The 24,032-nt window shown below is 42.4% G+C and overlaps 1 protein-coding gene across 2 annotated transcripts in view; it reads right to left on the bottom strand.

Moving 5' to 3' along the window:
* The window catches only part of SEC24D (SEC24 homolog D, COPII coat complex component), a 116,828-nt gene extending 95,173 nt beyond the window's left edge, over positions 1 to 21,655 (bottom strand). Inside the window, exons 1-6 of one of the 2 annotated variants that reach the window (XM_079919963.1) lie at positions 21,438 to 21,655; positions 19,101 to 19,259; positions 10,849 to 10,978; positions 5,600 to 5,748; positions 3,741 to 4,019; positions 3,328 to 3,458 (exon numbers count right to left, since the gene is read on the bottom strand). In XM_079919963.1, coding sequence (XP_079776089.1) covers positions 3,328 to 3,458; positions 3,741 to 4,019; positions 5,600 to 5,748; positions 10,849 to 10,978; positions 19,101 to 19,218 — 807 coding nt within the window. In that variant the 5' untranslated portion in view covers positions 19,219 to 19,259; positions 21,438 to 21,655. The remainder of the gene's footprint in view (positions 1 to 3,327; positions 3,459 to 3,740; positions 4,020 to 5,599; positions 5,749 to 10,848; positions 10,979 to 19,100; positions 19,260 to 21,437) is intronic. The other variant, XM_079919964.1, reaches the window with a different exon arrangement.
* Between the last annotated feature and the right edge of the window lie 2,377 nt (positions 21,656 to 24,032).

The raw sequence follows: 24,032 nt of genomic DNA, 5'->3' as shown, positions 1-24,032 counted from the left end.
CACACTAACAGGAGGAAGAGGGAAAAATGAGCACAGATGCAGCGAGATGTGGAAATGAAACATGCAGAGGTCCTCTTTGGATTTCTTCTATTTTCTCAGTGTAATAAGGAGCAGGTTATCATTAAAGAGTCAGAAAAGGAAAAGGTAGTGTTAGGAGTTTCAAGAGAGAAGAAATGATAGTCATCCAGGAAAATGGGAGGGTCAGCGGAGTTGGGTGATGGTCTCCAAACTTGCTACACGTTAGAATTAACAGAGGAACTTTGAAAAACTCCAATGCCCAGTACAATTAAATCGTAATTTGGGGGGCTGGGAGCAAGGCATCAATAATTTTAAATGCTCTACCAGTTATTATTCTGTGCAGTCAGGTTTTAGAAACACACAACTAAAGGTTCACTTTAGTTTAGTGGTTATGAATTCAAAGTGAGACCAGTAAGCGTGGTGTGCATCTTTCTCAAGTTGCCTTCTGCATCTGGGGTGCAGGCACGGTGTAGGTGGAGAGTTGGTTTAACAACAAATGGGAATTTTCTAGGTGAATGCAGTGGAGGGACGGGGCAAAGGAGTTCAGGGTAGAAGATGCAAGGGACAGATTTATAATCATGGATCACATAATATAAGCTGCAGAGGAGAAGTGCGAAGATGAAGGTGGCGTGAGTCAAGAAAAAGTGGTAGGCTGTAAATCCTGGTAGGTGAATTATTATTGAAGTTTGAGTCCTAAAGGGAATGAGCTGAAAAGATAGAAGGCAGTGGTTGGAGGATGGGATGCTTTCAGCTGAGACTTTGAAGGTGTACAGTCACTGGTTATGATAGGAGTAAGTGGGGTAGATACAAAGAACATTGGAAGAAAATAAGATCAAGAACTGAGAGGCCAGAGAAATGGAAGTTTCTACAGATGGATAGTAAAATTGCCAATAACTGTAACAGAAACAGTACTGGAGAGATTAACTAACAATGAACCAGGAGATAGAAACATCAGAGAATGAAATGGAACGACCCAAAGGGTCTGTAGATGTTGTATACAAGCAGAGAAACAGGAAGTCAAAATGTAAATCATGTAAATACATGATACTTCTTCCACTGGAATAATCAAATAATATTAAACTAGAAAAGTAATGGCTGGTAACATGATCATCAATAAGGGCACTAAGAGTTATTAAAATTTAATTTCTGGGCTTCCCTGGTGGCGCAGTGGTTGAGAGTCCGCCTGCCGATGCAGGGGACACGGGTTTGTGCCCCGGTCCGGGAAGATCCCACATGCCGCGGAGCGGCTGGGCCCGTGAGCCATGGCCGCTGAGCCTGCGTGTCCGGAGCCTGTGCTCCGCAGCGGGACAGGCCACAACAGTGAGAGGCACACGTACCGCAAAAAAAAAAAAATTAATTTCTAACATAGCATCAGATACTTTATCACAAGTCTTCAAGTTTATATTTTAAAAAATATAGAATAAGTGGTAGAGTACAAAAACAGCCAAAATCCTCCACCCCTACCTATACCTATGCCATTTTTAAGGACCTTGTTGCTCCTCCCATGCAGAGGCAGGGTCTATTTTTCTGCCCCTTGACTCTGGGGTGGTCTTGGGACTTGCTTTGGATGAGAGAACACTGCAGACCATCCTCAGCAGGCCTTGCATATTCCTACTTTCCCTCTTGGATCTCTGGCACCGCCAAACCTAGGCTATCCTGCTTGGTGACAGGACTCAACCATCCCCAGCTAACAGATGGGTAACAAATACCAAATGCATGAATGATACCATTTATAGTGGGCTGAATATATAGCCCCCCAAAAAGATACATCCATGTCCTAATCCCTGAAACCTGTGACTAACACTGCGTATAGCAAAAGGATTGATTAAATTAAGGATCTTGAAAGATAGTGCTTATCCTAGATTATCTGGGTGGATGAAACTGATGAGAGGGACACAGGGAGTTCTGAGGTCAACACCCGGAAGAAAAGACACAGAGAAGAGGGGGAGGTGATATGACAACAGAGGCAAAGATTGGAATGATGCGGCCACAAGCCAAGGAATGCCTGGAGCCACCAGACGCTGGAAAGTCACCCAGGTTATGGTACTTGGATTATAGCAACCGCAGAAAACTCATAGACCATCCTAGACCATTTGGGCTCCAGTCAAGCCTCTAGTGGACCCCAGATGCACAAAGCAAGCCCAGCCAAAATCAGTCAAGCCCAGCCCAGAGGACCTACTGACTCATGAGCATAATAAACAGTGGTTGTAAGCTACTAAGTTTGCTGGTGGTTTGTTACATGCAAAAGTTAGGCCATATATATACATATATATATATATGTATATATATATGAAATATAATACCTCTTAGTGCTCCTTAGTCTCTTTCTAATTTTTTCTACTCATGTTTATAGAACCACTTCAAAGATGCAAGTTAACTGTAGACAATTTCATTCTTATTCTAAAGGACTTTATATCCCTGCTCAAAGCCATAAGACTTGCAGTTTCTTCTGAGGGAAGTGTTTATATCCCTCCCCCATTGACATCAGACTTTGTTATATGACTTGTTTCAGCCAAGGGCATGTGTGTGGTTGTGACATGTCCCACATCTGACTGGAAGCTTTAACAGCTATTGAACCTTTTCACCAGTTTTCCTCCTTTTCTCTCTTTGCCATGCGAATACATGTCCCCGATAAGGGGTACCCTTTCACCTTAGATTCTGGAGTGATAAGGGCATATGGAACAGAACCTAAAACCAAACTGCAGCTACTGCAGTGTACATGTAACCTAAGTGATAAATAAATCTTTGTGGATGTAAGCCAAGTTGGGGACTGTTTGTTATGCAGATTAACCTAATAAAAGCCAACTGATACAGTTACTAAAAAGTAATTCTCCAAAGAAAATCACTTGGGTGGAGGAGAATTAAGTTACAGCTCTAATTTTATTTAAAACAGTTTTTTTAAATACGCCAAATACTTTGTACTCCTCTGAGTATCCTGAAAAGGGTCCTTCAGTTTCTTAAAATAGCATTTTTATATAGACTATACTCTTACTACTAATTACTCATTAAATATCAATACATACTGCCAATATATGTGAATATAGACATCAATAGATACTGCCAAGTTTACGTGATACCAAAAAAAACTCTGCACAGGCTGTTTCTCTCATGGAGACCTCTGGTATGCCATAACCCACCCTCACCACCCCCATACATACACAGAAGGAAGCAAGCCTTATCCATGTGATGGGTATTGTGCTTTGACAATAAAGGACAGGACAAATGCTAACAAACTGAATAGTTTCTGAGAACAATGAATGAAGAATGTTTTTTTGTTAGGTAGACTGTGAGAGTGAAAAGAGCACTTACTGGGCTGGGGATAGAGTCAGGATCCAGCTTCTTCTGGGGCTGCGGTGGACCAGCCATCTGTGCAGGGCCTCCGGGGAAGCCTCCTGGGTAGGAGAGCTGTGCACCTGCCATCTGGGGGCCATAGTTGGCTGCTTAGAAAAAATTTTAAAAAGAAATGATTATAATCCCCAAACCCAGATGTAGGGCTCATTGACAATACTATACTGTTCAGTCAAGCACCTTGCATTTTTCATATTAAATAAGGCAGGGAGTTAAACGTGAATATTTACAGTTCCCCTTTACTTTGCACTTGCCACACTATTCAAAAACAGTAAGTGATAGATGCCTAGTAACATAGGAACAAATCTGATGATTCCCAATTAAGGGTACCCTCAGGGGACCCAAGGCATTCCTCTGAGCCCTGCCCACCTTACCCTGCTGCAGAGGATATCCAGGGCCCAGGGTCTGTCCTGGAAGAGGCGGGGGCTGGTACTGGGCGTTCGGAGGAGCAGGCCCGGGAAGCCCATCTTGTCTGTGCGTTGATGGAGGCAAGGGTGAGGCACCGGGGCCGTTTAGTGCAGTGGGTGGTGGTGGGAGAACCTGAGATCCAGGCTGCAAGATGGATGGCTGCGGAGACCGTGAAGGACCCTGGAATGCTGCTGCTGCTGATGGAGGGCCAGGGGGGCCCTGGCTGGGGGGAGCCATGCCCGAACCTAGGCCAGAAAAAGACCAGCCCACCTAAATGCCACACTTCTCAACACTCTGACTTCTACCACGTATACAACAGGGACACTTCCTTTTCAGAATAAAGCAAGAAGGCACCCGTAAAAGTCACATTTTTTTCCCCCAAAGATGAAATCATCATTCAGAAAGTGACACAAATGCTATTTGGAGTACTGCATACAAGTGGAGCAACACTTATAATGATAGTGAGAAAATTAGCAGGATAAATTTAAACTCAGTTGCATTCACTTTTCATGACACATGGCATTAATTCAGGAATTTTACCTGGTACAGAATATAGAAAATCATACAGAAGAAAAAAATTTTTTTGCATGACAAGCATTATTCACTCAAGTCAATAAATTATTTGCATCCTGTGCTTGACTTGATCGAATGGATTTTGGAAGTAGGTAGAAATAACCAAGGAGACGGGATGGGTCACTAAAATTCTACCGAATTATACTGGAAATCATAAAACCAGATTATTTTTTCCTTTCTTTGATTATGTGAAACTGCACTGCTGCTGCTTTGGAGACTTAGCCATTTTGAAACCAGTAAAAAGAAATACTCTGAGGGTTTTTCCTACTGATACTTTTAAGAAACTAACTTTAAGTAATGAAAACATCTGTCATCAAGATAAATGGCTGACTATGCTGTTGTTCCAGAGAGAATTTCTATGGCTCTTATACAGCATTGCTATTGATGTTAATCTCGGTACTGTAACTGTTTTCTCTCCTAGTGTTCTCTTTTCTGTCCCACAGCATCTGAGCTTCCATTCTTCCCATCAACTAAATGCAGAATTAAAATGCACCGTGGGGCTTCCCTGGTGGCGCAGTGGTTAAGAATCTGCCTGCCAATGCAGGGTACACGGATTCGAGCCCTGGTCCGGGAAGATCCCACATGCCGCAGAGCAACTAAGCCCGTGCGCCACAACTACTGAGCCTGCGCTCTAGAGCCCGCGAGCCACAACTACTGAGCCCACGTGCTGCAACTACTGAAGCCCGTGCGCCTAGAGCCCGTGCTCTGCAACAAGAGAAGCCACTGCAACGAGAAGCCCGCGCACTGCAACGAAGAGTAGCCCCCGCTCGCCACAACAAGAGAAAGCTCATGCGCACAGCAACAAAGACCCAACACAGCCAAAATAAATAAATAAGTAAATTTATATTAAAAACAACAACAACAAAAAAAGCACTGTGAAACAAAGAGTACTATATTTTTGATTTGGGGGCCTCATAATAAACACAGGGTTGAACTATCCTCACATTTCTTAAAATAATTTCACTGGTCTAATGTTTATTTGTGAAGTCAGCATTTTTTGTTCTTTATTGATGTGGTGTTGAACATAAGGTATTCTGAGGGCCCTTCAATTATCTTGAAATAAATGGCAGCATGATTTGGAAAAAAATAATTATTGCCTTACATAATACAGATGATTTATACGAAAATGTCCAAATACTACTTCAATATGGTATGTCAGAGGTATGTCTATTTTGAACTTGAAGAAAACCTTTCTTAGTAAAAATACTCATGAGACAAGACAATCAATGAGCATGAATAATGAAATTGTTACCATAGCTGTTGACCTGCATAGCACTGAGCTGAGTGCCCAGCTGGGCGACAGATGAAGTGGACACTGGACTTGGGTAAGACGATTGTGTAGAGGGTGAGTATGGTGCATAGGAGGGGGCCGCACTGTTGACAGGTGGAGGGCCAGGAAATCTGAGAGAGAAAAGGGGTGTTAATATCATATAGTCTCATATGCAAAATATCATATAGTCTCATATGCAAATGACATACAACAAATGTCAGTAACTTGTAAAATTAAATCAGCCCATCTAGTGGCACTAGGAAAATGACTGATATTATACACTAAGTCTTTTATTTATTTATTGTTTAACTCTTTATTTTATATTGGAGTATAGCCGATTAACAATGTTGTGATAGTTTTAGGTGCACAGCAAAGGGACACAGCCATACATATATATGTATCCATTCTCCCCCAAACTCACCTCCCATCCAGGCTGCCACATAACATTGAGCAGAGGTCTCTGTGCTAAACAGTAGGTCCTTGTTGGTTACCCATTTTAAATACAGCAGTTATACACTAAATCTTTAATTAACCTCAATGTGAGCTCAAAATGAATCATGTAGCATCATCCCATATCTATGCTTACATGCTAAACATATCAAGACACCTAGCCAAAAAAAAAAAAAATTCTAACATAAACAAAGAACAAGTTTTGGAAATCAATTTGGGAAGTTGAGTCCATCACAGCCTAAACTATGCTAGGGCTAATGATCAATAGACCAGAAGTCAAGAAAACTAAAATGCTCTGTGACTGTATCTTTATGATCACTTAGAAATGATTTTGAGAACTGTCTTAAAGATACGTTTTGTAGGGCTTCCCTGGTGGCGCAGTGGTTGAGAGTCCGCCTGCCGATGCAGGGGACACGGGTTCGTGCCCCGGTCCGGGAAGATCCCACATGCCGCAGAGCGGCTGGGCCCGTGAGCCATGACCGCTGAGCCTGCGCATCCGGAGCCTGTGCTCCGCTGCGGGAGAGGCCACAGCAGTGAGAGGCCCACGTACCGCAAAAAAAAAAAAAAAAAAAAGATATGTTTTGTAAATCCACTGCATCACAAAAAGAAATCATTTCTTTTTCTCAAGAAATGATGCTTTTTGTCTTTTTCTTAAAACTCATGCATGGAGTTTCATAGATACATGAAACAATTGCACACAGGCAGAATGTACATTCTCTACAAGAATGTATTAGTGGCTGTAGTGTGAAGTATGGTTACAGGGCTTGGGCTAACCAGCAGTTAATGGGAGGAGGTGGTGGGTAGTGTTATTTAATCATTTGAGAAAAAAATTCCCCCAAACATGTTCAGAGATATTTCACAGATGTTAAAAATATTTTTAAAATATAACATTCTGTGAATCATTTTTTATAGAGATAGTACAGGTAGGATGAAATATGTTTCAAATGGAAGTTATGACAAGCACCCTCAAGTATTTTTTTTTTTTTTTTTTTTTGCGGTATGCGGGCCTCTCACTGTTGTGGCCTCTCCCGTTGCGGAGCACAGGCTCCGGTCAAGTATTTTTTTTAACTTAACAAAAGGTTAAAGATTTAAAATACAGAATGAAAGAATGCACACCATTAGCTATTACTTTTTGACTTGAAAAAACCGACTCATCATTCATTGCATAATACATATCCTAGGAGTTAGGCGTCAGAAATTCACAAATTTTTTTTTTCTGATCAACTAAGTCTTAAACAGATCTGGATTTTAAATGCAATATTATCAACTTAAAAGTAAAAAAGCAAAGGGTAACTTTTATTAAGTATTTTTTTTATAAAAAGTATTTTAGGGCTTCCCTGGTGGCGCAGTGGTTGAGAGTCCGCCTGCCGCTGCAGGGGATACGGGTTCGTGCCCTGGTCCGGGAAGATCCCACATGCCGCGGAGCGGCTGGGCCCGTGAGCCATGGCCGCTGAGCCTGCGGTCCGGAGCCTGTGCTCCGCAACGGGAGAGGCCACAACAGTGAGAGGTACGTGTACCGCAAAAAAAAAAAAAATTTAAAAGAACTCTGACATACATATGAAAAAAGAGATTAACAAAACATATTAAACATACAGAGTGGTTTAATATTTTTCAATTTCATTACTTTACTCAATTAGTTTATCCAACACCACACAGCATGTGGGTGTCAGAGCTTAGATGAGAATCCAGGCCCCTGACCCTAGCCTGGAGAGCTGGTGTGTGAGCATGGACAAGCCACTTAGTTCTCTGTAGCTTTCAGCTTTCAATCCATAAAAATGGAACAATCCCTTTCCCTGCTGTAAATATAATGTGGTTAGAATTAACAATCATATAGATTTAAATATTTCTCATTGATTACTTCATTTAACATATTTCTGGGCTGAGAAACATTCAATTACATATTTTAATTAACTGTTTCATTGACTGTCAGAAGAGGGCAGATTCACCATCAAAAAGAACCAAAAAGAACCATAAAGGATCATAACCAGAGGATTAACAAAACATGAAAAGTTAGCCTCAGTTTAACCCTAAACCTCTAGAGAGTTGACTCAGTTGTCTGTGGCCTGCTCAACCTCAAATACTTTTCATTTTCAAGTTTCACTTTCAAATTGCATAGGAAGTGAGTTGTATGCTGAAGTTTGTGAGAATTTGGAGATAAGGTACCAAATTTTTCAAGACTTGACTGATACAAAATCTAGATTGTTAAATACTTAGCCCATAGACTAGAGAAAAACAAAGCTCTGCTCAATCATGTCATTGCTTTACACATACACACACAAATGGAAGAGAAAACAAGTATGTATTTCTCTTATTTTTCTTGTTTTCTCCTTTTCCATTGCAACCAATTTCTTATTAGATTCACCCTAATAATAGCTTCGATTTGGGAAGACGAGTCTCCTTCCAACCTTCCTTCCCACCCAATTTGCCATTTCTTGGTCAAAATAGAACACTTACAATTGACTTTTCCCCCTATAATTAAAAAATGGAACTTTAGGTTATAGAATTTATTTAGGAGATTAATCCCACCCAGCAGTAACACTTTGTAGATAACTTTAGTACCACTTACAAGTGTAAGACATTTATTCCGCTTTAGCCAACATCAAAAGACAAGTGATTAGGTATGATTTTTAAGTTTTAGGAAACATTACCTTTGAAGTAGCAACATTTAAAAATAAAACTTATAATTTTTAAATTTAAATCAACATAATGACTCTGAATTAATCACGTTTTTATTCGACAGTTTCGATATGGTAAAAATCAAAAGATTTCTATGATGGTCCATGATGGGTCCTCTAAGTACAAATGACTCCCTGAAGTGCTATAACCATAGCCAGGTCATATGGGATCTACGCTCTGACAACCCCTGTTATCAGACTGGTGTGGTTCACCTGCACAGTCACTGAGCCCTCTGTGGTTGCACTGAACTGTATACACAGAAATATGTCCCATGAGGCTAGGTAGCCTCACCATGGAGGCTTAGCCTGAATACTAGACTTTTCCATCTTTAAATCCCATTTCCAACCTTTAATTCGCAGTTCAAGCTGAGGCAAGTGAACAGTGGAGGAGGAAGAGATGGGGCAAAATCTGTCAGTGCTTCCCTGGGAATCACAATAAGGCAGATTCCTAAACCGAGCTGAGGTGGGTAGCAACACTGAGCTAGTAGGAAGGGCAAGTAAGAGACCGTAGACTTTCCATATCCAGTGGAAACACTGCTGATAACTGCTAACATGCATTGTCTTTCATGGGCGCTGTGCACTGTGCAAGGTTTTTTGCATGGATTAGTGATCAAAATCCTCACCACCACAGTATTATTGCTACAACTGTGATGAGGAAACCAAGGCACATAGAGGCAGAGTAACTTATCCAGCCAAAACTCCCTGAGCCAAGTGTATCAAACGTGCCCAACCCTAGAGCCTCTGTTCATCACTGTGCCAGACGCTGTGCTGAGCTCACAATCACACAGCTTAGATCGGTCTGATGGCAACGTCTGTAATTTACCTACTTCTAAGCAACCTAATTCAAGTGAAACAAGTAGAAATAACTGAAAAGTTCAATCCAATCTAGGCTAATACCGGTGACTCAAATCTTTTCTTAACTTCAAAGTGGCTTTCAATTTTCGCATTTCTTAAAAAAAAAAAAAAAATCTGACTTGCTTGGCAGTTCACAACAATGTACTTCTACAGATTTTCTCCTCCATACTCTGGACTGAGAATTCTACTTCCTCATTTCACAAGTGAGGAAAATGAGGTCTAGAGGCCCAGGAACGTCACCAGCATTACAAGGCTAGTGAATTGCTTGAACCAGAGGCAGCGTCTTGGTTCAGGCTTTCTGCCCTCCCCTCGTGCCTCCCCACCATGCTATTGAGGCTAGAGACAGGAGGGGCAGGTCCTGAGTCAGGCCCTTTGACTTCGTGCTCCTTGTTCAAACCACGATCCCATGTAAACACAATTACTCAGTCTCACTCAGCCAGTGATTCCTACATCAACCTTCACTCTGCATCTCAGAGCTACCACGTCAATGGCAAATGTTATCACAACAGACAAGAGCCAGGGAATGTCAACCTCACAAATGCCCTGTCAGTGAATGAACTTGATGATTTAAAACACTCCAGAGGGAGTTCTCCCACTAGCAGGGACTACAGGCTCCTTCAGAGGGTAACGAAATGGCCTCCCCATCAGCAAGGGCCAGAACCCTCCAGAAGGGTTACTCCTCCACCAACCCCAACCTGGCAGCCTGACAACCTGAGAAAGGAACCTGGGAAATGAAGCCTCTGGGTGATCCTGGGAGAAATTCCAACGTAAACACTGTGTACAGCTTGGCACTGGGATTCTCACCAGCAACACCTCACAGGACAAACAACAATGGGATTCCAGCAGGGAAGGTGTGATGTGGACTCCCTTCCCAGGGCACAGTCCTGAGGGGTTGCATGGTCCCAGCATCTCCCACATCTCATACCTTGGCTTTTCCAGGCCTGCCTCCAACTTCTCCCTTCCTTAATTTATAAACACAGATGATTTATTCCCCGTGTTGTTTTTACTATCACCCTGCCTTTCAAGAGTCCCTCACTGGCATCCGTGTGCCTTCCACATCAAATCCACAGGCTTTACCACTGGCCTAACTTCTCTAAATGCTTTGTTTCCTGGCAGTTTTCCAGTAGATCCTTTCGAGGATGTGGGCAGTATCAGGAGGTCAAAGTTTCAATCAACCAACATGCAAGTGTAGAAGGGACTTGTAAGATCATTTTAGTAGATTATACAAATGAGGGCTGGAATCTCGCTCACCTTTGAAGAGGAGGACCTTGGGCATGAGCTCCATTCTGGCCAAACTGATGGGGTCCATGAGGCGGATGGCCCTGAGGCAACATCCCCCCAGGGGCAGCAGCCCCCAAAGGCCCTGCTGGCTTCATCATACCTGCAAGGGAAGGACATGAGTTTAGAAGAGTATGAAAGTGCAAAGAGAGAGGACACAAAGATATTAGGTTAAAAATGCAAAATAGGAGGGGGAGGAGGAAAAACAGGTTAGAACAAGTTCTCCTTCACACTTGCTTTAACCATCTTGCTTACCAATGCCAGGCTGTGGCATCACTATTTGACCATCACAATGATAGAAGAGCAGAAATCCTTTTAACGCTAAACAGAAACTAAAATAGAAGAAATAAATCTTTGCATTTGGTAGAGAGGCAACTTGATGGAACACACTATCACACAAAGAATGCTAGAATACACAGTGAGAAATGTCCATTGGATATCAGAATACAAATCTGACAAAAAAAAAACAGTATGAGGCATCACAAAACATCCTAACTCTAATTATGGGGGGAAAAAGACCTCTGAAAATGCCTTTATTTGAGTTACAGCAGGAGGAACACGAACGGAGAATAGCATCTGTTTCTCCAATGAATCCAGAGCACGGCCTTCAGAGTTAATAATTTTTCCAGGATTCTCAAGAGTTGAGGGACTTCTCAAGTCATCATGGTCACTCATACAAAATATGGAATCAGGGCTTCCCTGGTGGCGCAGTGGTTGAGAGTCCACCTGCCGATGCAGGGGACACGGGTTCGTGCCCCAGTCCGGGAAGATCCCACATGCCGCGGAGTGGCTGGGCCCGTGAGCCATGGCAGCTGAGCCTGTGCGTCCGGAGCCTGTGCTCCGCAACGGGAGGGGCCACAACAGTGAGAAGCCCGTGTACCGAAAAACAAACAAACAAAAACAAAAAAAACAAAAAAACCCACAAAATACAGAATCACACGTGATTAAGAGATGCTCTTGGCAGTGCCGGCATTTTAATTTATAAGCAGCTCTTCTCCAATAGAGATCTTTAAAGGTTTCTCTTTAAAACCATTCTCAGACATTTTTCTCTCCTTCTTCTAGAGAAATCATGGAAGAGGAGAAAAATCATTGAGCTTGGGTTAGAGCAGTTCGACGCCCCATCTGGCCACTTACTAGCAGATGGATGGCTCTGGGAAAGAAGTTTATCTTTGTGGACCTCAGTTTTCCCTTACTGCAAAAGGAGAGGCTTAGACTAGATTACTTGCGACACCTCTTTCAGTCTTTTAAAAGGAAAAAAAAAGAGAAGAAGTATATTTCTTCTATTTGCTCTCTCTACTTCCATCCTGCTTGTTTTTGCTCCAGGCCATTAAATTTACTTTTTTTTTTTTTTTTTTAATTTTTATTGGAGTATAGTTGGTTTACAATGTTGTGTTAGTTTCTGCTGTACAGCAGTGAATCTGTTACATATATACATATATCCACTCTTTTTTAGATTCTTTTCCCATATAGGCCATTATAGAATATTGAGTAGAGCTCCCTGTGCTATACAGTAGGTCCTTATTAGTTATCTGTTTTATATGTAGTAGCATGTATATGTCAATCCCAATCTCCCAATTTATCCCTCCCTCCCTTACCCCTGGTAACCATAAGTTTGTTTTCTACCATTCAATTTACTTTTGACCCCATTTTCCTCTCTGGCACCACCACCAGTGACCTCCTGGCTGGCTTCTGTGCACTCCTCCATTTGACCTCATGATGGTATTTCATACTCAACATCTCCTTTCTGCTTTTATCTTCTTCTAGAAAGTTTATTCGCTCAGACAGTAAGGGAAGTGACTGGATGACCTTGCAGTAGCCCCGAAAGAATTTCTTACATTGTCACACTGGGTTTGCCAAAAAGTTCGTTCGGTTAATGAATACGTTAATGAATATATTGTTCAATAAAGTTCTTGGTGAAACGAAAAATGTGCCTTTCATTTCTACTTAAAACCGAATGAACTTTTTGGCCAATTCTTTGGAGCGCATGCTCTCAGATGCCCGGGTAATGCAGGATGAAATATAACCAGTGAGGTGGCAGTATTCGTGAATAATATTATTGAAACTTTTACAAAGGTTTCTTTTCTTAAAACAGGATTCCTCAAACTTAAGAAAAATTTTATATTACCTTTACAGTCACAGTATATTTAGCCATTTTCCATATACCAAGAACAAAAACAACAAATATTACTCTTATTTTTACATAGAGTTTAAACCCCAAATCCAGCAAAGTTAGAAAAACATGAGACTTGCAGTCACACAGACTGGAGTTTGTATTCCTCCCCTACCATTAAACACCTGTGACCCTGACAAGATACGTTGTTCTTTCGAAACCTAAGCTTTTAACACTGTACCACGGCAATAATGTCCCCTGTCTCTGTGGACTGTTCTGAGAATTAAATCAGGCGATGGGTATAAAAGCATCCAGAACAATGCCCGATAAATCAAGGTAATCTCTCAAGAAATCTTAGTTTCTCTCCCTGGCCATATCCCTTGCCCTTTTTTTCAAGGATTTATATTCTAACAAGACATATATACCATAATTATATGCACACTAGTATTTGCATTTTTAAAACATTATTTTGGACAAAAGTAGAAAATCTACAATACTAGCACTAAAGCAGTAAACAATCACATGCACTACAAGAAACTAAAGATATTCTCGTTTCTTAAATAAGTAGGTAAACAGCAATTTCATCAACAACCCTCATATATGTCTAGAAAATCAAAAAACTGTCCTCGGAGTTACTCATGTCATGTGTACATGAGATGCACATATTAACTTGTTTCTAAAAACAGAACTGAAACAAAACAAAACAAAACACAGTTCTTACTCAAGCAGAAATGTCATACACCAATCTTACTAAAATGTTCTTTCCCTTTTGTTTTTTTAACTTTTTATTTTATATTGGAGTACAGTTGATTAACAATGTTGTGTTAGCTTCAGGTGTACAGCAAAGTGATTCAATTATACGTATACATGAATCTATTCTTTTTCAAATTCTTTTCCCATTTAGGTTGTTACATAATATTGAGCAGAGTTCCCTGTGCTATACAGTAGGTCCTCGTTGGTTATCTATTTTAAATATAGTAGTGTGTACATGTCAATCCCTTTTATTTTTGGAAATTAACTATAGCAATGACTCAAACTCACTCTTGTTCAACATACATTCAATGTGCCTCTGAGGCACTAAGAGCTCTTAGGGAAGAGATAACCATGTAAACAATTACAGTGCCCTGTGACGAGTGTTGTAATGTGCAGAGGGACTACCTAACTCTTCCGAGGGGAATCAAGAAAAGTTCAAAGAGGAAGGACTACTTGAGCTGAATCTTGAAGGACAGGCAGGAGTTGTCTTAGTACAGAAACAGGATAGGGGATTCCAGGCAGAAGGCAAAGCTCAAGTGAAGACCTGAGAGAGCATGGTGTGATCAGGGACTGGCAAAAGGTGCGGTGTGAACAGATGGTGGGGAAAGTGGCTGGAGCAGAGGTTGTCCAGGTTGGCTGGGGTCAGACTGCAAAGTCCTGGGTGCCATTTGGACTCTATACTCAGGGCAAAGGGAAGTCAGTATCACTGTTATCTGCAAAGTCATAGTCTTTGCCTGGCCACGTCACTGGCATTTTCGTAAGTGATCAGAGATAAAGAGAAATCAGGTTCTTTATAGAGCAGTATGAGAATTTTAATAGGAAAGCAAAACCATACCAAGAGAAAGATCTAACTATGCTTATGCTCAAAGAAAAATATCTAAAATCGTAAACTGGTCTTTAATGCAGTGACAGATTTTATAGACCAGCTTATTCAATACCAATTCCAATTCCTTTCTGGCTTGCCTTTCTGTATGGTCCTGAGCTGGAAAGATGGAATCTCCATTTCCTAGACTCCCTTATAAACTGGGCTGCCATGTGCTCTAAATTCAGCAAAGCCAAACACCTTTGGGAGACCCTGGCCAGGGGGCAGAGATGGTGGCTCCAGGTTAGACAGGCAGTGGCTGCTGACGGAATAGCCCCATGTAGGGTGCGCACTCTATGGACCGCAGAGTCCCAAGCCTGGTTCTCTGACTCTCTAATATTCTCTTAGCTTCCTGATACCCTTTTACACATCTCTTTCTGCTAGACTGGCTTCTGTTATTGGCAAAAGAACCCCGACCAAAACAACATCGCAGAGAAGCGCATCTTGGATTTGGCCCTGGATCTGACAAACTAAAACCAAAATTAAAAACCATTTGTTAAAAAAAGTTTCTCTAAAATAAACAAAGATAAACTCCCTATTATATGGGCAGAACTGTAATGACTATTGTTCCTGAGGCACTGTGCCTGGTGCTGTACCTACATAAGCTCACTACTTATCAGAAGCCTCACCACCCCCAGAGCCCCCAGCCTCAGTTCCAGGACATCAACAGTTCTTGCCCCTCAGCTTCCAGACCAGTGGTCCTCAACCAAGGGCGATGTTGCACCTGAAGGGACAACAGGCAATGTCTAGGGCTTTTGGTTGCCAGGGCTTGGGGCCGGGGGCTGGGGGAGGAGAGGGAGAACCGGTATCTAATACTAATGGGCAGAAGCCACAGACGCTGCTAAAGGCCCTACAATGCACAGCACAGCCTCCCACAACAAAGAACTAGCTGGCCCCAAATGTCACCAGTGCTGAGGACGAGAAACCTTGCTCCAGAAAGCAGTGTGCCCACTCTGATTCTTTCTCCACACTCTTCCTAATGTGGAGTGTAACTGAAAAATATACACGGGATCGTGACCCTTCCCAGCTTACAATGCTTCAGCAGCACCCCACGGCCCTTAGAATAAAGCCTAAATAAAGCCTTAGTGGCCCCACTTTCCACTTCAGGCACCTCTCACTGCTCACACTCTGCACCTCAGCCATGGTAAACCTCTTGCAGGTCCTCAAAAGTGGCACCTCCCCAACCCCAGCAAACTGCCTCCCTACCTGGCCAACTCTCACTCATCTTTCAGGTCTTTCCTTCCAGGAAGACTCCCTTCACCTGTAAGCCTTGGTTAGGTGCACCCACTGTGTGCTTCCAGCCCACCTCTACCTCCTCAAGATGGTGCTTCCCCCGCACTGTCATTGTCAATTTCCTTAATGCATGTCCTGCCAGACAAGTAAGTACTATAAGGACAGAGATTAGGTTCATTTTATTCATTGTCGTATCTCCACAAGTACTTTGCTCACTCAATAAATCTGTTATAGTTGTTATTATATAGCACTAGCATTACACAACAGGCACAAATGGCAATATGGCATCTAAGAAATTCAAACCAAGACTTAGCACTGGCCAGATCTACAGTAAAATAGATATTTCAAGGAACCGCAGCTAAGTTGCCTGTGTCTGTCACACACACACAAAAAATAACAAAAGGATCACCAAAAGGCTAGAAAAGAAGGCACGGGATGACCAAAGACTAAGAGATCTAAGGTCATTCGGCACAGAGAAATAGAGGCTAGGGTAATTTAGTGACCTCCTTAAATCATTAAACAAAGACACCATAATTTACAGAAAGGTAAGTATACAGAGTCAGAGAGCCTGGTATCCATCTGAGAATTGAATAAGGAGAAAGAGGTTTAAATTAAAGCATGAAGGATTTAATCCAACAAAGACAGTTTTTTTTTATTATTGGTAAACACCTGAGTGTTTTGCTGATGAATGCAGCAGCTGGTCATTCACTCATTCGTCGAACATACATTGAATGAAGACCTTCTCTGCTCAGGCACATCTATTAGACACAGTATGGTAAATTGTAGTGAGGCTGCACAGGTGTTAGAGAACACAGGAGAAGAGGATTTACAAATAGCTTGAGGACGAACAATGGTCAGAAATGCCTGCAAGCACCACACGTGAACTGAGTCTGAAGGAGGAGTGTGAGGTACGCCCTGCTGGGAGGAAGAACATAGAGGCACAGGTTGGCTTTCTGGTGGTCCCGGAAAGGTCTGAAGCAAAAGAAAGTCAGAATTAGATTTGCAGGCTATAAGAGTCCCTCCAGCACAGGGCTGAATGTTTGGAGAAAGGCAGAGAGGGTTAAGAGGCTATGTTAGTAATCCAGGTGAGAGGTGGATGGCTGGAACAAGAATAGTGACAACAGGATAAAAAGGAAATAGGTAGAAAAGACACTTACGATTACCCCAGAAGAATTTGGATTAGAGAAGGTAAAAGGAAGAGATTTTTTTTTAAACAGTGAAACTTTGTAATTTGGGTAGCTGAATGAATGATAGCTGCCAGGTGAGATACAGAATATCAGAAAAAAATAGGTTTTATAGAAAAAATACAGAATTATTTTGGACACGATGAGTTTGATATACTATGTAAACAGGTGGGCAATTGAAAATACAGATTTGGAGTTTAGGAGAGACATGTGAACTGGAGAAATAGATCTGAGAGACTAGTACTTTATATGGAACGATAAGGTTAAGGGAAAAAATCTAGAGTGAGAGGAAAAGAGGGGTGGAGACAGAAGAAAGAATGAAAAACAGCACTGCTTACGGGTCATGTAGAGGGGTGGGAACTCCTTAGAAGATGTCCAGAAACCCACCAAGAAAAATAACAAAAGGATAGTGTCACTGAAACCAAAGGAGAAAAGAGTTTTGTACAAACAAGAGCAATAAACAGTGTCAAATTCAAAAGAGGACAGGAGAGCGTCTACTGCATTTGGTAATAGGAGGCCACCAACCACCCCGGTGGAGAAGGGGAAGGGTGGATGGGGCCCAAGCTATGGAGCAGAGACCACACTGAGCCATGGAGGGGCTGCAAGGCAAGGATGGAGAGTGAGTGAGTGAAGTGAGTACTTGTTTAAGAAGATGGCTGTGAAGACAGGTAGGAAAAGTGAATAATACTGAATGTTATACTTAGGTGTGTATTGGAGTTTGTTGTTTGTTTTCTTGAGGGACCGGGGCATGAATCTTGGCTACACCACCAGCTCTGTGACCTTGGATAAATCATCGTATACCAGACATTCAGTTTTCTTAGCTGCAAAATAGGGCTAATAACGTCCTGAGTAGCACTGCATGAGGATTAAAGAAAATAATCCACATAAATCTTTTAGGACCAGCTTTTGATACATGGAAAGCATGCAAAGAGAAATTTATAATTATCATTATATATAAATGCTGAGCGGGAATGAACCACCGGACAGAAAGAAACCAGAGAAAGATGGGTTAAATGGTTCCTACAGGATCCAGACCTAGAAATGTCATGGGGAGGACTGGTCCTGGACAAGAGGAGGATGCCTCATTTGGAGGTTTTTAAAAATTATGGGCAGACTAAGTCATCAGAGTGACTTCCCACAGGAAATTCACAGTCTCACAGCATCTTCTACAGCAAACTGTGCATGGCTGCTACCACCAAGCCTCCCTAGAGGCTTTCCTCACCCCTGGCTGACTCTGCACCCATACATGCTACTCAGCACAGCCTGGATCCTACACACCTGAGTCAGTCTTAGTGAACCCCAAGAGACACTCATTGATTTATACACAGCCCATTCCCACCAAGGATTTGAACTGAATTCCTCAGAATTCCCTCAGAAGTCCCAAGAACTGTCTTACACAAATATTTTTCAGGAATCTAGGATCATCAGAACTGAAACAAGCTCGTATTAGCCTCACTTCTGACTGAAACTTGGTCCCTCAGAGCAGCCCCTTGATAACAGGAGGTGACTTCATCGTGTCAACTGCCTTCAGAGCAATAGCAATCCCACTCCATTACTCCTTTTTCTCCCACCTCTGCTCCAAAGCCAAGATTCCCTGCTGGGTACCATATTTTAAGGCAACCAATATTATTCAATAATGATTTCAAAACAAGGCCATGTTTTTCTTGTTATTATCATCACTGAGTAATCTTCTGCATACAAATCTAATGATATTTTTCCAATATCAACATATGTATATATTTAATATACATATATTTAGTATATATATAGTGTGTGTGTATATATATATATATATATACATACATAATTTGTGGGGTTTTTTAGTGTTTACAATAACCTCACACCACTGATTAATAGCAAGAGCAAGTCTAACAGTAAAAACAAAACACTCAGCAAGTGTCTTTGTTTTCAAACAAACTCATTCTGGTCCATGCAATAACCAAACTAATGAGGTAGGCTTTTCCAAATAATCCTATAATCTCAAGCCATGACCATTCAACTCTTCCAAAGCTCTTTCAGAACATCTTATGTCTCTGAGGCTGAGATTCGATAATCACATATGGGTCAAAATAATGCACTTTACCTGGTGGAGAACCTGTGTGAGATGGGTCCCCATAGTGCCCATAATGCGGTGGAGAAAGGCCTATTCCAGGCTGGGACTGAGAATAAGGAGGTGTAGCCACATAGCCTTGTTGACTCATTATGAAAATATCATTCCAAGGAACAGTTCTATAAAAGAACCCTGCAACAGAAAAAAGAAATTGTTAACAAGTGGGTTTGAGTCACTTAACATTATTAAAAATATAAACACTGTTAATAAATGTTTTTGATGGTTTGAGGAAAGGTACAATTATCAGGTGCATGAGACAGCTTCATATCATACAATATATCATATCATTACCCCCTAAAAAGGCTCTAACCATAGCTCTGTGGAACTCAGCAACTCACTTCTATAGCCCTAGGCAAATTCTCAGGCATGAAATCCTGAATAACAGCTGCCAACCACTTTTTCATTGTAAGACTAAACTGTTTCACAGTCTCTCATAAACGTATCTACTATTTTGGTGCCTTTGGTTTCCACAGCCCCATTACAGCACAGAGCTTGTCACTGGCAATAATCACCTTGTCATTCAATCGACTGACCAGCAGAACTGCCAGTAGTCTGCAATCAGATGTTTTGACTTGTGTCAGTTTAGCGCTATCCTAATTAGTCATTTTAACCAGGCAGTTAAGATAAAGAGAAATCAAAAGTCCAACAAATATAGCAGAAGGTAAGGTGATAATGGACTGACTTTATGAGTCATATATTGATGAAGCCAGGTGGCAGCCTACAACTATTTGAGAGTTGTCAGTGGTTTCTCGGTCAAAGATGACAGACTTTCTTTCTGATTTAAATATCATACCTCTAAGAACATATGCACATATATTTAAGAAACTAAGGAAAAAAGTCCAATTGCATATGTGTTTAGGCACATACACACACAACTCACAAATACAACAGATCTATCTTGATTCTACTCAGAACCCAAACATCAATTTGTTTTAAATTTGTCATTTTCTCCAAGTTTCATAAATAAGAGACATTTCATAGAACTATTCTTAAAAAAAATTTATAATAGAAAAAGCTCTGAATCCTGGCAAGAGAAGTGGGTTTACACTACAAATCTGCCAATACTTGGCTGTGTGACACGGAATAAGCTGAAGAACCTCTCTGGGCATCAGGTCCCTCTTACAAAATAAAGCTTCTAAAAGCCTCTCCAGATATAAAACAATGATTCTATGATTTCTCTCCAGTTTTTTCACCCAGCATAGGAATATTCTTCCTTTTGTTATTTTATGATGCTACCTTTTACGCTAAAAGTTCAGTGCAACCTGCTAAGGTCTGAAATCTATATTCAGGAAACTGCATTCTTCATTTGGTTTCGTTTTCGTATTAAACTCTAAGACTCCAAAATTAAAGCAACGAAGTAAAAATATTATAAGATCACTTTCTTCTCCTTGGAAAAGGAGATCTAAAGAAAGGAGAGATAGGCCTGCTGGTCCACTGTGTTACTGACAATATATTTTCCCTCCTCCCACTTAGCGGAGAGAGACGTGGCAGCCTGAGCTTTGGTCAAGCTCATCCAACCAAGCGCATTTAGGAAGTCAGCAGGAACACACCTACGTAGCAGCCTGTTGCTGAGTGACAGAAAGGAAAGGCAGGGATGTTCACTCCAAAGAGCAGGAAGCAGTCGGGTCCCTCTTAACTGGTCCTGGCAGGAATTTGCTTCCCCACGCAATCCAGTTTGCCACGTCAAACTTCCTCACACGGAGCCCCAAGTTACAGAAACCTGACTCAGCTTCAAGAGGCAACATGGCAGAAAGCCACTTGCCACGAGCAGACCGAGGCTCAAAATCTGGGGAGCTTCAAGCCCAGGACAACCCCCAGTCCGCTGTCACTCGACCATTCCAGCCAAGATGGAATCTGCCCCTGGGCCAAGTTCAGATTTGGACAAATCAGTTTCACTATCAGGCTGTCCCGAAGCTTGAAGATACAGCTGCCAATATTACCATGAGAATTCACAACATTCCCTTCCTCCAAAGAAGGGGAAATTAAGTTGATACGGAGATCAGAAAACCACTGGCAGCGACGCTGGAATACCGTGGCTACTGAGGGCCGTAATCAGGGAGTTAGTTCCAGCATCCCCAGACACAAAGATGGGGGCGGGTAAAAAATGCCCACGCCCACCCACCCCACCCCCAATTATTAAACTGCACGAAGGGGCTAAAGGAGCAAAGTAGGAGGTCTCCTCCGCTGCCCTGCCACAGGTGAGCATCCAGCCTCTGCCCACCCCCGACCCCCGTCCGGGCACCGCACCCCACTCCAGCTGTGCCTGGGGAGGGTCCCGCCGGAGCGCAGCTAGGCTGGGCGAGGCATTACCTGGTCGGCTCCCGCACGCCGCCGGGCTTCCGAGAGCCTGCGCTCTGCTCCCAGTGCCGGTTGCCCCCGGTGACCCAGGTCCCGCGGCGGCCGCTTCTCCCGCCGTGCCTCGCCTCGGGCCGGTGTCCCCACAGGGTGGCTTCGCTCGCGGAGTTGCAGCTGGGCTGGGAACTGCCACGTCAAACACTCTCCCGGCTGCGCGCCCCCGGCGCCCGGGCTCTGACCAGCGGCCGCGCTCCAGCCGGCGCACGCGCACAAACGCCGGCAGGGCGGGGCCTGCGGCGGCGCCCGCCACCCAGCGCGGCACGCGTATTGGCCGCGCGTCCTCCCTTTTTTTTTGTCTTTTTGCCCCTTCCTGTCCGTCTTGTTTGCCTGTTCCTTTCCCTCCAACAGGTCAAAGATTTTAATGCTGTTGCTGAATCAGAGCAACATTTTCACCGTGCAGCCCCGTAGGAAGGAGGGAGTTTGTATTGAGGGTTCATTCATTCTTTCATTCAACAGGTTGCAGATTCGGCTGTTCATTCATTACATATTACTTGAGTAACTAGGATATTTCAGGCACTGCACTGCCGATACCGGAAGGTACACGCTTCCTGGATCTCGAACAGATTACAGTCTAAAGGCGAATCTGGCACGCGTACACGGGCAACTTGATGACGTACTCGTGCGATGCACTAGAGAGGAAGGAACTCCCAAGGCAGCTGTCAGCGCGGCGCAAAAAGGGAGGAGAGGATGTCCCAACTGAAAAGTATGGGAAGACGTGTCTTCACTGAAGCTAGGATTGCTAGATTTCTGTGTATTCCTTCAACGAATGTCTACATATTCGTTGTCTGTGAAGTAGGATGACTGATCCCACCCCAAAATAAGGATCGCTACATGTGTAAGCACCCAACGTTTAGCTCACTGTACTGTGAGAAACAGCTGAGAAAGAAAGGTGACCTATGTGGGACCTGGAACTTGACCTCTCTCTCTAGACTTAAAAATCAGGACCATCCGGCTGCTTTCTCACAACCCCCCACTGCTAAATAGAAAGACCTTCAGACAACCCGAGGTTTGGTGTCACTACCACTTTGTTCAAACTAAAACCAGACCAGTGTTTTGTTTTCAAAACACACTTTCTTCTGGGGTACAAGAAAGTGAAAGCTACTTGACAGATTCCTTTAGTGATGAAATGCCTAGGTATTAGTAAAAACTTACATGAGTATGATGCTTCTGCTGAAATGCTCCATGAGTTTTGCAGGCATTTTATGTTGTTCCAGGGTAGTGAAGACTAATGGTCCCTTTCCGCATGTTACTTTTGTAAGATGTTAAGCTGTGATGCCCTGCCCACGTCCAGTTCAACACTGGTCAGGTTTGAAAATCTGCAATGAAAATTTGGTTTTAAATTTGTTTCTTATATTCTCAATATGATGGAAATATTTGATAGAGTTTAGGAAGCTTTGCCTTGTTGAAGCAGTACAACTTGTAAGAGCAATTAAAAAAAAAGTTTTCATATCACAGCCATGACACAATGTAGGAGAGAGTAGAGTCACTTGGAAATAGGAAGTGATGACTTCGTTAGCTTGTAGCTCCTGTAAAACCATTAAATTTGAATTAGTACATTTGTTCTCTCTCCTTACTCAGGGCACCAGGACAAACAACTTGTGGTTTCAGCTCTAAGACCGTTTTTAATTCCTTAATGTTTAAAGCTGGGAGGGATTTTAGAGAGATGGATATTCAACTCAATATTCAGTAAGGTCTGAGTTCAACCCAATCATTTTATAGTTTAATAAACTGAGGTTCAGGAAATTAAGATGACTTACTAGTCTTAGAGTCAGTGGGAAGTCATGCCTTCTGATTCTAATTCCAAAGTTCTTTTCATCTCATATTGTTTTTTCTTTTTGATATTACTCTGATTTGCTATTCTCTATTAACTGGTTCTGCCTTTTTCTCCTGTTACTGCTTTATATTCAAGCTTTCAAATAACTAAAATATTAATTAACCACACAATTCCACCAGTGATTGGAGTTACTAATCAGAAATCTCTTTTTCTGATGACATGGAATTCTGGTTTCAGTCCTGCTTCCCTTCTCATCGACCCCAGTACCCATCCCTTAAGTGACTAACTTCTTACTTTATTCCTGTGGTTGGGCCCCTGAACTTCATTAGACCTGAGGGTCAGCCTGGATTCCCAGCCCTCCTGGGTCTGACCTGAGCTCTTTCCACCTGCGGTCAGCTGCTGATATTCCATATGTAATTAACTTGGTCACCCTGGTAACCATATCCTAATTGAAAGGTGAGGTCACAGGGAATGCCCATGTGCTGGGGTTCTGTGTTCTTAGGGTCTTTCTGTTCTAACTTTAAAAGGCAAAGAAAGAAGAGAGTCAACTCTGCAAAGACTATACAGAAAGAAGGAATTTCCTGACAATACTCAGGGTTCTGTCTGATAGGTGGCCTTTGGAAAGTCAGAATTATGACGCTCTAAGCATTTATGTAAACTAAGAGGTTTCTAATTACAAAGCTACAGTTTGAAGCAGCTTTATATTTTTTTTAAAAAACTGAAATGGCCAAGATTTGGACTATGTTACATACATGGAAGCACAGTAAATTAGGCCA

Source organism: Stenella coeruleoalba (genome assembly GCF_951394435.1).
Source record: "Stenella coeruleoalba genome assembly, chromosome: 4".
Lineage (NCBI taxonomy): Eukaryota > Metazoa > Chordata > Mammalia > Artiodactyla > Delphinidae > Stenella > Stenella coeruleoalba.
The sequence above is the reverse complement of the archived record's forward strand: the minus strand, read 5'-3'. Positions and strand labels throughout refer to the sequence as shown.